Here is a 13,011-nt window from a genome sequence, read left to right on the forward strand (position 1 = left end):
ACAGAGAATGTCAGAGCTGGGAGGGTCCTTTTAAGCAGGGAAGGTCACCTAGGAAAGACCCTTAGAACATAAAACCAGAGCTGGAGAAGAGCCTCGCTATCGAGCCTGTTCTTGAGAATGGGCTTTGCAGACCATAGCATTTCCCAGAGAGATGAGCTCTGGGCTATCTGGGATGAGGCAGACACTCCAAGGACCACAGGCTGGGATGTAGACACAAGACAGTTTTATTGACCAGGGGGCTGCTTGTGGGGAGACACTGAGGGGCCAGGGCTAAGCTCTGCCTGGAATCCCAGATGCTCCCTGGCCATGGCTCCCTGGCCACTTCCCATGCCCCAGAGGGGGGGACTATTAGCACCATGTGGGGCAGCCCTGCCGTGGGGAAGAACCCTTCTTGTGCTGAGAGTATAGAGGGAGGGCACCAAGGACTGGGTGAGGGGTGGGGACAGTCCCTCATCCATTTGCAGACCCACGTGTGCTCTCAGAAGCGGAAGAGCAGGGAACAAAGAGTCCTTTTCGAGTGCTCAGGGCTTAAGGGAAGAAGGGAGGACCCGGGACCGGCTTTGGGCACCCCATAGCACCAAGGGTGGCAAAGAGGGTGGGAGCAGGAACTCCCCAGCCCCCTTCCCGGTTCTTCACAGTACGAATGCAGGTCAAATCGCAGTGGGGAGCCCGGCAGCAGGGCCCCCGTCTCCGGCCCCCTCAGATCTCTGGGCCTCTCTGCTCCAGCCGTGCTCCCATCCCTTCCACCACCCGCTTAAGGCTGGGGAAGAAGCGTAGATTTTTTAGAAAGGGCTGCTTCTGCTGGGACTCCTTGGTCCACTTGGGGCACAGGGCTGGGGCCAATAAATAATGAATTCAAACTACCACCCCCTCCCCTTCGCCCCTTCCCCCTCCCCATCGGCCCCCAGCCTCCAGGTCCCGGCTTCACATGTCTCCAGCGGCTGGCCCCCTGCCCCTAGCGGCCCTGGCAGGTTTTACAGCACATCTGGCGGAAATAGGCACGGCTGCAGAACTTAAACTTGAGCACCAGGGGGCAGTAGGCGACCTTGTTCACATCCCTGCACTCTGTAGGGGAGGAAAGGAAGAGTCTGGTGATTGGCTGCTCCAGCTCGCTCATCCGTCCCAGAACCACTCTTGGAAACTCCCGTACAGCAGGAACACAGGCAGCAGGCACAGACTAGGTAGATTCATCTGGGTCACAGAGCAGTGACAAATGGCCCCGGAAGGGAACTCAGAGCCTTAACTAGGGCATGGCAGCCGGGGCTTTGTCTTGGGTCATGGAAATTTAGAGGTGAGAAAAAATTTAACCCATTGCCTCCCTTTAGCATCCTTACAGAGGAGGAGTTTAGCACCTCATTAACAAGAATAATGATTGGAGGCTGAAGGATCAAGAGTGTAATCAACAACACCCATCCATGAACTTTTCTTAGTAATTAATATCCTCTTCAGGGCAACTAAATTTATCTTAGTTACTTTTTTTTTTAAACCCTTACCTTCCATCTTAAAATCAATACTTGAATTGATTCCAAGGCAGAAGGGTGGTAAGGGGTAGGCAATGGGGGTTAAGGGACTTGCCCAGGGTCACACAGCTGGGAAGTGTCTGAGGCACATTTGAACCCAGGACATCACATCTAGCCCTAGTTCTCGGTCACCCTCTCCCCTCTCCACTAAGCAGGAATCTAGTCACCTAGCCTAGTTAATGACTTGAGGGAGCATATGAGGTATATATATACACACACAAACATATACATATATAAACAAATATATGTTTATATGTGTGTGAGTGTGTATGTATATATTTGTTTATATTTATATGTGTGTATATATCTACATCTACATCTATATCTATATCTATATCTATCAGTTTGAGGATGTATGTGGAGCTGCTCCCTCTCTGGGTGTTGTTCTGTTGGTCCTAAGCAACAGAACTGCCTGTCCTGACTCTGGGGGGCCCACATGACGTGGCAGGATTATACATGGATGTAACAAGTACATATGTGACAAAGAGCAGCAGGGAAAATTTTGGGCTGGGTAGCTGCAAAACCCCATGACTGCCTATGTCTTAAGTCTGCCTGTGGTTTACCCCACCCAAGAGAAATGCAAGAATGGAGCCAGGAGCTATTGTCTGAGCATCCCACCCCACCCAGTCCCAGCTGACCAAAGCCTGGCTTTGGAGTGTGCAGAGCCAGAGTGGGAGGGATGGGTCTGCAGAGGGCATCTCTCCCCTTCCCTTACTCAAATCCTCAGGGGAGAGGGAACCCAGTCAAGTGCTTTGGGGTGGAGGTCTTTCTTGGGGGCAGAGAAGAAATTACAGAATCTCAGAGATGGCAGAGACCTAAAGGCATCTCATCCACCCTCTCCCCTCTCCACTAAGCAGGAATCCCTTTCTGCCAAATCCTGACCAGTGGTCATCTGGCTTCTAGCACTAAGGAATTCACTCTCCCCCTTGACAGTCCATTCTACTTGGGTTATACGTGTAGTATCATGCAAACATATTTCCATGTTCTTCATTTCTGTAAGTGAATAATCATATAAACCCCCCAAGCCCCAGATAAACAAGTGAAAAATTGTATGCTTTCATGCGTTCTACTTTGGGATAGCTCTCATGGTAGGGGGCATTCCTGGTGTTACTGGGGCAGGTTCAGCACCCCGATAATTCACTACCTTGGGAAAAAACCCACTGCTGCTTGTTCTGCCTTCTGGGGTCAAACAGAGCAAGCCGAATCCCCTTGCTTCATGACACCTTCGGAAAATGGAAGACTGTGACCCTGGCAATCTCAGGTCTTCTTTTCCTTCAAAATAACTATCTCCCCTCTCTAGGACAGATCTTTCAGTTCCTCCATATACAAACTATAGAGCCCTTCCTAACTCCTCCGAATGCCCTGCAGTTTGGGTCTTTCCCAGGATACGGTGCCCAGACTAAATCCAAAACTCCAAATGACATCAGACCAAGCCAGAGGACAGACTGCAGACCTGTCATCTTTCTCACTCTGGACCCAAAGCTTCTTTACATAGACTAAGTTTTGTGTAACAAAATGAGGCGTGGGAACCGTAGCCACAGCATATGTAACATGCAAGGAGACGGACTCTCAGCAGAGCTGGCACCTGTAAGCCAGTAGATGTGGGGCACCTTGTCTCTCCCCCCAAATCCCTTCTCCCCTTCCTTCTGCCCTTGGTGAGTACCTTCAGGGCTGTCCCCAGCAGGGATGCTCTGGCATTTGCTCTCACATTGCTGCATGGCTGGAGGCTGCAGGGCCTCAGGACACTCCCAGGATGGCTGGCCTGTGTGCGTGGTGCACTGCACGGACCTCAGCTGCTGCCCAAAGCCACACTGCGCTGAGCACTGGTGACAGGAGAGGGGAAGTCATGATGAATCTATGCACACGCACACAATGAAACATATACCCAACACAACAAACATACACACACATATTGCCTAAAGGAGGTGAGATTCAGAACCAGAAGGGACCCTAGTGGTCACCTTGCCAGAGTCTAGGCTAAGCCTAGGCCAGTGATGGTGAACCCTTTAGAGATAGAGTTCTGGGTCTCCCATCCTTCCCCCCCCCCCACTCCACTGAGTGCCATGCCTACCTGCCCCCAGAGACAATATGCCATGCCCCTCCCCACCAGTGCCAGGTGTACCCTACCTCCCTTTACCCCACACAGGAGAAGGAGAAAGCACTCCCATTAGGCTGCTGGGCAGAGAGGTGAGTGAGTGAGGAATGTCCTCAGCTAGTGTAGAGACAGGGAGGGGAGTGGCCCAGCACTCTGCTCTCCTCTAGTTCTGCCACCTGTGAGCTGCCCACCTTACCTGTTGTGTACTCCCATTGGGCTGCTGGGGAGAGGGGTGGGTGATGTGAAAAAATGTCATCAGGCAAGGTGGAAAGGGGAAGGGGAGCAGCTCTGCTGGAGTTCCTCTGCTGTTCTAGTAACTAACTCTGGACAGGGGCAAGGTGGCTGCGTGCCCACAGAGAGTGCTCTGTATGCCACCTTTGGCACCCATCCCATAGGTTCACCATTACTGGCCTAGGGGTAGAGCTTCTTGTATTTTCCCGAAGAACTGGGCACAGAGTTTTGCAGGAACTTACTTCACACAAAGAGTACCAGGAATGAAAGGAGTACGCTTTTTGGTTTTTTTGGTCACTCACTTATTCATTCAGCTGGTCAATCAATTGGACAGGTAGTCAATCAGTCAGTCAGTTGGTCAGCTGGCCAATCGAATTGGATAACTGGCCAGTCAGTCAATTAGTTGACCAGTTGGTCAGTTGGTCAGTTCAACAAACATTTATTAAATGATTCCTATGTGTCTGGCAATGTCTTAGGTGCTGGGAATACAAAGTAAAGTAAAAAGCTTCCTCCTGGGTTCAGGTCTTGGCTTGGATACTAGCTTTCTCCCCCCCTGGGGCCTTGGGGAAAGTACTTTATAAACTTTTTAGTGTTCTATAAATATGAGTTATTATTCTCTCGCCCAGCCCCTCCCCTCCTGGCCCTGGAAGATTTCCCAGGGTGGCTGCTGTTCTCCACAACAGGGGACTGAGAGTGGAAAAACTAAGCCATAAGGATCTTCTTGAGAAACTTGAGGTTATTGATTCTCCCCACTACAGTTCTCCCCCAATTTTGGAAGCCAATAATGACAGCTAGCCTTTCTAAGTACCTAAAGGTCAAAGCAAAAACCTTTAGCGCCTCGATTAATCCTCCCAACAATCCTGAGAGGGAGGTGCTATTATTATCATCCCCCATGAATTAGGAGATGCAGAAGGACTTGCCCAACTTTAAAGTGCTATGTTGTTGTTATTATTTTAGAGATGGAGAAACTGAGGTTAAGTGACTTTCCCAGCATTGCATCGCTAGTAAGCTAGCTATGACATCTCAGGTTGGATTTGAACTCAGGTCTTCTGACCCTTTAATTTAGCCTGCTATCTAGGGTACCACATAGCTGCCTAGACATCTTAGCTGTTGTTGACTGACTAGCCAAGGCAGGGGTGGGAGAAGTGGGAAAGGGTTAAGAACTCACCAGAGCCCAAGTTTATGGGTTGTCTTTTTTTTTTTTTTTTTTTTTTTTGCCTTTAACTCAATGCCAGGAGTGAAGGTGACTCCTCTCTATTTCCCAGCAGTTTAGCACAGGGTCAGGCACATAAAGAGACACTATTTGTTGAATGAATATTTTCTGGACTCAGTCCCTCCCTCCCATCTGGAGTCTTCCCCAATCCAGTCTTTGGGGATACCTGCCTTGGGCCCACCCCCAACCTGTGCCTGGAGACAATAGACTCCCAGCTAGCCCCCATACCTCTCCCCACTCGCCAGCCACCCAACGGGGTGGGGGACACCGGCGGAGGTTGCACCTCATGCTGGTGGGTGGCTTAGTAGCTGCTGGACATTGGGTAGAGGGCAACGTGGCACTGTGGTCTCCACTCTTACACAGGATAACTCGGTGTCGGAAGCCGGGCCCACAGTTGGGAGTACACTGGGGATGGAGGGAGGTAGAAAGGGTTTTGGCATCAGGGACCAGCTCTTCAGGGATTCCCTTGAAGGCTTCCACTGGGGGTGCTAGCACCGATGTCCCATCCCAGTGGTTCTCAACATGTGGCCCCCTGAGAGTCTCCACTCTCCAGGGGTCCTCAACATCCAAACTATTTTCAAAACAAAAAACTAAATTTAATTTCTAACATGGTCGATATAGACAGCTAAGAACCCACACAAACACAATCTCACTGAGGTCCTTGATCATTTTCAACGACCCCATGGGGTCCCGAGACCAGACCCTTTGGGAATCACTGTCTTACTCTCTCACACTCGAGGAGAGTGCAGAATGTAGGAAATAGAGGAAAAGCCTATATAAATGGAAACCCGTTCCAGGTTAAACCAGACCATCCAGACATAAACCAGGGGGTGGGGAAGCTGGTAGTGGCAGGAAAATGGCATGAGCAGAGTAGAAGAAGGAAAGAAGAGTGAGTCAGGAAGAGCAGGACAGGAGTTTGACAAACGGAGGGAGTCTGGGCAGTTATGGGGAATTATGGGGCAGGCAGGGGTGCCCCTCAGAATGGGATGGATGCCTACAGGGCAGAACTGAGAGGGAACCGGTGCTCACCTCAGACCAGTCGAGAGTAACCCACTCTGGGGGGCAGGCAGGGCTGTTGCAAGGCTCCAGCACATGGGGCCGGGGCTGGGTGCAAGCACTGTCATCCAGAGCCTTTTCTTCATCTGCAGATACTCGACGCTGACACACCACAGAACGACTCCTCACTCCTGAGTTACAGCTCCGGCTACAGCTCGACCAGTTCCCCACAGCCCAGCTAGGGGTATATAGAAGTTGGGGTGTTATTTGTCCATTCACCTGTCCAACATTTGTTGTTATAGATCTCTAAACTTGGTCCTTGGCAGGATATAATGTACGTGGAGTTCATAGTCTGGCTGAATATGAATAACTAATGCACAAGAATATGGGAGAAGGGCCACCTAGGTGGCTCAGTGGTTGGAGAGCCAGGCCTTGGAGAGGGAGGTTCTGGGTTCCAATCTGACCTCAGACACTTCCTAGCTGGGTGACCCTGGGCAAGTCACTTCACTCCTATTGCTTAGCCCTTACCGCTCTTCTGCATTGGAACCAATACACAGTATCCATTCTAAGACAGAAGGTAAGGAGTTAACAAAAATAAAAGAAGAAAAAGAAGTTTCTATTCTATCAAAGGAAACATTTACTTATACAGTATAAACAGCTGGTGGCACCAGGGATAGAGTATCAGCCCTGCACCCTGGGAAGACCTTAGTTCTCTTTGTGACTCAGACACCCCCATTAGCCTGTGTCCTCAACTGTATAATGAGGATCATTCTAGCACCTACTTCTCAGGGTTGTCCTGAGGATCAAATAAGAATGTTTGTAAAGAGATTAGCACATAGTAGGTGCTTAATAAATGCTCATTTCCTTCCTATGCTAAACACTGGGAATATAATTTACAAAGAATAAAAATAAATCCTGCTCCCAATAAGCTTGCATTCCAGGATCACAGATTTCACGGAGCCTTAGAGGTGATCTAAACCTAAAATTTAAATTTACTTAGGAGGAAATTGAGTTCAAAAGAGTTGAAGATTCCTGCCTGCCCAAAGTCACAGGAGAGGTGACAGGACCAGGACTGGAATTCTGGGATTCTGTCCCTCTGCCTCAGATGCTCTGATGATTTCCCAGCCTCATGGGGAAAGAGCCTTCCCTGAGCTCCTCAAAGAGTCAGCTTCCCTGACCTCTTCCCCCTGGCCTCTGGCCTACTAGGCACTCACTCTGGTGGGCAGGGCTCCGTGTTGCATGCCCGCTGGCGCTTGGGCAGTTTGCTGTGAGGACTGCAGTGGTGAGGGGCCACCGTGGAGCTGTCCAGCTGTTTCCGACACTCTGCAGCCTGTACCTGGCTGCCTGGGGGATGGGGAAGGGCCAGCTCAGCTCCCTGAGCCTATCGTGCCCATCCCAATCTTCACCCCACCCGTCCACCGAAGGACCCTGAGGTGAGCTTTCAGAAGTGGGCAGAGCTGAGAGCCTGGGATCCTGAGTTCCCTTTTCAAGCTTGGTTTGAGAACTACCCACCCAGGCAGGTCTCAGCCCCTTCCCCTCCCATCTTCCTCCCTCCCTGTCTTTCCCTTGTTCAGGGTCTAGTTCCACCTGGGCCTCCATTCCTTCCCCAGAATCCTCCCTAGCATCTTCTCTGCCCCACCAGCACTGGACAGCCTCACCGCCTGCACACAGGGCGGAGCACTTGGTCCAGGGTGTATAGTGCCAGACATATGGGGGCAGGGCCGCCTGGGAGATCGGTGCATTGAAGCGGTATCGGATTCCCTGGAGTTCAGATCGGGTCAGGACCTGGTGGGAGTGGGGTCGGGCTGAAGGTGAGGGGTCCTCATGTTCTGGGCCCATCAAGGGAGCCAGGACATCACAAAGGAAGAAAGTCAAGTTTCCCATCCAAAACCCCTACCCCTACCCTAGGTCCAGAGAGCTCTGCCAGGAAGTCCCCCCAGCCTGTGCTAGAAAAGTGGATGCCGGCCTCCTGATTTGGAGACTGAACTCCCCAAGAAGAAGGAGCTCCTAGAGGCTGGCTGCCTGGCCAAACTCCTGCCCCACCATCCCTTTTCCTAGCGCTGTTCCCTCTCTTAGCTTCATGGTTACCATGACAATGATCGTGATGTTGGTTGGGCCCAAAGCTTCCAGAATCTGGGGTTGGTCTGGCCCATGGTGTAGCTGAAAGATGGTTCCAGCTAGGGGCAAGCGGTGGGGCTGTGGGCTCTTGGGTAGCCCATCCAGGAGAAAGGCATCATCTTCCCCTTTTAGGGCTAGAATAAGGCAAGATGAGTACAGGTCAGTACAACAGGGGTGGGAGTAATCAGCTATCCCTACCTCCCCACCAAACCCCTTAAAACCATTCCCTTTACTCTACCCCTTCCCATGGATCACGCCCTCTGGTCCCTAAATACCCAAAGCACCCGTTTCTCTCTCACCAAGGTGGCTGAGGGATGGATTCGAATCCTGAATGGAAATGTGGACAGAACCCTTAGGAATCCAAATGACCTCTTCATACTCTGGAAAATAGGCCCCAAATGTCCACCTCATAAGGAGTCTATCTCTATAACTTTCTTTTACCCAACCTAGTCATCCTCCCTTATCTTTTCCCCTGCCGAATTAATTCATCCTTTCTCCAAGATTCTTTTCCGACCCACCTGTCAATTTCCCCTCTCCTTTTTATCCTGTCTTTGACCCCCATCCTGTCCATCCTCCTCCCTTCTCCCCAGCATGTTTTCCCATTCCTGTCCTGGGATCTGAGGCCACCCAAGACAGTAGGGCTTCCCTATACTTTGCCTCCTCAAAATATCGTTGTGTGAATTTGATTTTTTAGTATATGTGCTGCTGAAGCGAGCACTGCTAACTGAACTTGAGATCACTGGGTCCTGACTCCGGGCATACCCTCCTAACCCACAAGGCACAGGGTTAGTGCAGAACTGCCAAGCTCTTACCACCTTTTGGGATGGCCCCAGAAAATACACCCTCGATGGTCTCACAGGAACTGCCGTCACCCCCACACACCCGACACTTATCCTCCCGAAGGTCTGAACCCAGGACTCGGTCACAGCCCACATGCTAGAGGGGAAAAAGGGGAAATTTTCAAGAAAGGACCTATCTCTTCTTCTCCTGTATATCTCCTCCTCTCTTCCCGTTGTGACCATCTGTCATCACCACCTGCTCAGACACTTGCAGTGTGACCTCCTAATAGGTTGTACTCTCTTGAATTATTCATTCTATATACCACCTTAGAGTCTTCTTATGCATAGATCTGGTCATGCCCTTCCTCTGTTTAAAAATCTCCAATGGCTCTTTATCACCCACTAAATAAACTTACAACTCCTTTGTTTGGCATTCAGAACCCTCCACAATCTGGCCCACCCCTCCTTTTCCAGCCTGGTTTCTTTTACTCTCCACTCCAGCCAAGCTGCATGAGGCTCCCCCAAACAGCTTTGCAGTCTCTCACTTGGGCCTTTCCATAGAGTGGTGTTAATGTCTATGATGTTCTGCTCCCCACTCTCAGTCCTTTGCTCATCCCAGGAGCCCCCTTTCATCCTTAGACCTCACACAGCAGCACACAGATTTTCCCTGCTTGACACACATCTACACTCAAATGGACTATGTGTTAGTGTTAGCTGGGCTTGAGGCTCTGTCCCCTTCTAGACTGTAAGCTCCATGAGGGCAAGGACTATGCCTTGTCCAAACTAGATCTCTCCTCCAGCACCTAACACACACAGCTGGGCATCTAGCAGGTGACTGGAAATGTCTGTGAATTGACTGATGCCCCCTCTTTCCTCTTTTCCCCAAACCCACCCCCTCCAATTCCTTTTCTCTACCTTGCACTCTCCATTGACGCAGATGTCCACGGTATCTGGACGGCATGGTGTCCCATCCACCACAGCTGCTGCCCGCTCTGTGTAGAAGTTGAAGCCTTCCGCCAAGCAGGTGAGGGAGCAGGACTTCACACCCCCTAGTGGTATAGCCTTTGTCACTGAATCTTAGAGTTTTGGAAGAGCCCTAAAAGCCAGCTAGTCCAACTTAAGTCTCAACAAGATGGGGCATCTAGGTGGCTCAGGGGAGTGAGAGCCAGGCCTGGAGATTGAGAAGTCTTGAGTTCAAATCTAGTCTCAGACACTTCCTATCCAAATCAGACACTAAATGACTGGGCAAGTCATTTAACCCTAGTTGCCCAGCCCTTATCATTCTTGAGCCTTAGAACCAATACACAATAATGATTCTAAGATGGAAGGTAAAGGCTTAAAAAAAAATAAAGATAAAAAAATAAAGTCTCAATAAGAACCCTCCCTTACCGCTCCCAACAGCCTTTGCCCTAAGGCCTCATGTGAGGGCAAATACACTTTTTCCTGAAGCAGCCCATTCACTTTGGGACACCTTGCATGACTGTAAAATTTTTCTGGACATCAAGCTGAGATTTTCCTTTCTGTATCTTCTATCCATTGACTCCAGTTCTGCCTTTTGGGCCGAGGAGAACACATCTAATCCCTCCTCTATGTGACACCCTTCAACCACTAGAAGTCCACTGAAATTTTCTCTTCTTCAGGCTAAACAACCTTAGTTCCTTGGATCAATCTTTCACCATCCTGACTCTGCTTAGAGCAGTGATTCCCAAAGTGGGCACCACCGCCCCCTGGTGGGTGCTGCAGCAATCCAGGGGAGTGGTGATGGCCACAGGTGCATTTATCTTTCCTATTAATTGCTATTAAAATAAAAAAAAATTAATTTCCAGGGGCACTAAGTAATATTTTTTCTGGAAAGGGGGCGGTAGGCCAAAAAAAGTTTGGGAACCACTGGCTTAGAGAGTTGGGGAAAAGGAGATGGAAAAAAGGGAGTGAGGCAAGTAGGAATTGATTAAACATTTGCTATATGCCAGTTACTGTGCTAAGAGCTCAGACTATAAATACAAGAACAAAAAGGTCCCTGTCCTGAGAGAGTTTATGTTCTAATAAGGGACATTCCAATTTATCAGTGTCCTTAAATTGAGCTGCTCAGAATTGAGCATAATACTCTGGAAGGAGTCCGAAGAGGGCAGAGAACCAAGGCCCTGTTACCTCCCTTGCCCAAAATTCTAAAGGCTCCCTTAAAGCAGCCCAAGGTCAAATCCACTTTTTGGCTGCAGACTGAGCAGATAGTGTTCAGCCTTGTGCCTAGCCTGCCCTCCCACTGAGAGGTGGAGGTAGGGGATAGTGGAGAAGAGTTTCTAACCACAGTGAACTGCATGCTATTTAGCCTGCCAGGATCTTAGAATAATGGGGAGCCAGGGTAGGAAGGAAAGAGTAGGGCTAGCTGAAAGGAGGTGGGCAGGGTACATTCCTCAGTTTTCATCCTTCCACACAGGATTTGCAAAATGATGAAGTAGTGAGCACCAGATTTATTTGAGAGGCAGTGTGATATGGTGGAGAGAACCACAGAGCTAGAAAGAAAGAGCTTGGAAGATCACCCAGTCCAGTTCCCCCCTTGCCTGTAGGCATCCTAAGTATTTAGAATATGGTGGGTATGGTGGGAAACTACATTCGGCACAGAAGATGAAGGAAAGGATGACTAGTGATCCCTCTCTTGACCTAATCTTTTTTTTTTTTAATTAAACCCTTACCTTCCATCTTAGAATAAATACTGTGTATTGGCTCCAAGGCAGAAGAGTGGTAAGGGCTAGGCAATGGGGATCAAGTGACTTGCCCAGGGTCACACAGCTGAGAAGTGTCTGAGGCCAGATTTGAACCTAGGACCTCCTGTCTCCTGTCTCTCGGCCTGGTTCTCAATACACTGAGCTACCCAGCTGCACCCCCCCATCCTTTTTTAAAAATTAAAATGAAAAAAAAATTTAATCTTTACCTTCTGTCTTAGAATCGATATTAAGTATCAGTTCCAAAGCAGAAGAGCAGCAAGGGCTAGGCAATTGTGGTTAAGTGACTTGCCCAGGGTTACACAGCTAAGAAGTATCTGAGGCCCCATTTGAACCCAGAACCTCCCATCTCTAGGCATCTCTCTCCATCAAGCTATCTAGCTTCCCCTCTTGATCTGATCCTTGCAAGAAACAGGAGTTGGGAATTTGTTGAAATTAAAAGGTTTAGAGGATTCTTAACATTTTTTGTATCATGGGCTTCTTTGTCAGATTGTTAAAGTCTATGACCCTTTTATAAGATATCCATATTTGATGGAAATGCTAAATTTTAGTTAGAGATTAGTGAAAATAAAGATACAATTTTCCCCATTTCAAGTTCATAGACCTCCCTAAAGTCTCTGGGGACCTCTAAGATGGCATTGAGAAGTGATTATCAGATGACGATATCCTCTCTTATCCCCAATTCTTTTTTTTTTAAACCCTTAACTTCTGTGTATTGACTTATAGGTGGAAAAATGGCAAGGGTAGGCAATGGGGGTCAAGTGACTTGCCCAGGGTCACACAGCTGGGAAGTGTCTGAGGCCAGATTTGAACCTAGCACCTCCCATCTCTAGGCCTGGCTCTCAATCCACTGAGCTACCCAGCTGCCCCCTTATCCCCAATTCTTAATTTCACTTCTCTCCATTCTTAATTTTTCATCTAATTGTTCTAGCTTTTTCCTGGGAGCTAAGAATCTGTTTTGCTCCCAGAGCTCTTTGATCCTCTCTAGTCCCTCCACTCAGGTGTGGACAGACTCTCCTTCCTTTTAATATAGCTGATAAGCTGGTAAATGTCCTAGAGAGAGCAGAGCCTACCTAGAGATCATTGATGATCCCATCCTACCTCAGACTTTCCCCAGGAAAATGAAAATATAGTCCCTTGAGCACAGGAACTATTTAAAATTTTGTCTTTGTATCCTTAGCACCTAGCTCAGTGCCTGGCACACAATAGGTGATGAATAAATGCTTGCGAACCTGACCAATTGGGAACCCAAAGAGCAGCAAACTTGGAGCCAGGAGACCTAGTTTCAAATGCCAACCAGCCACTTTACAAGCTGTGTGTCTTTGGGCAAGCCACTTAA

General features: G+C 49.2%; 1 protein-coding gene across 1 annotated transcript in view; it reads right to left on the reverse strand.

The window, feature by feature from the left end:
- Positions 1 to 206: 206 nt before the first annotated feature.
- The window catches only part of ADAMTS10 (ADAM metallopeptidase with thrombospondin type 1 motif 10), a 31,132-nt gene continuing 18,327 nt past the window's right edge, over positions 207 to 13,011 (reverse strand). Inside the window, exons 15-24 of the mRNA XM_044672920.1 lie at positions 9,868 to 10,001; positions 8,986 to 9,109; positions 8,473 to 8,553; positions 8,144 to 8,307; positions 7,714 to 7,840; positions 7,270 to 7,399; positions 6,089 to 6,293; positions 5,288 to 5,464; positions 3,184 to 3,343; positions 207 to 1,065 (exon numbers count right to left, since the gene is read on the reverse strand). Of these exons, the coding sequence (XP_044528855.1) occupies positions 956 to 1,065; positions 3,184 to 3,343; positions 5,288 to 5,464; positions 6,089 to 6,293; positions 7,270 to 7,399; positions 7,714 to 7,840; positions 8,144 to 8,307; positions 8,473 to 8,553; positions 8,986 to 9,109; positions 9,868 to 10,001 (1,412 nt within the window). The 3' untranslated portion in view covers positions 207 to 955. The remainder of the gene's footprint in view (positions 1,066 to 3,183; positions 3,344 to 5,287; positions 5,465 to 6,088; positions 6,294 to 7,269; positions 7,400 to 7,713; positions 7,841 to 8,143; positions 8,308 to 8,472; positions 8,554 to 8,985; positions 9,110 to 9,867; positions 10,002 to 13,011) is intronic.

This window comes from Gracilinanus agilis, chromosome 1 (assembly GCF_016433145.1).
Source record: "Gracilinanus agilis isolate LMUSP501 chromosome 1, AgileGrace, whole genome shotgun sequence".
NCBI classification, from domain to species: Eukaryota; Metazoa; Chordata; class Mammalia; order Didelphimorphia; family Didelphidae; genus Gracilinanus; species Gracilinanus agilis.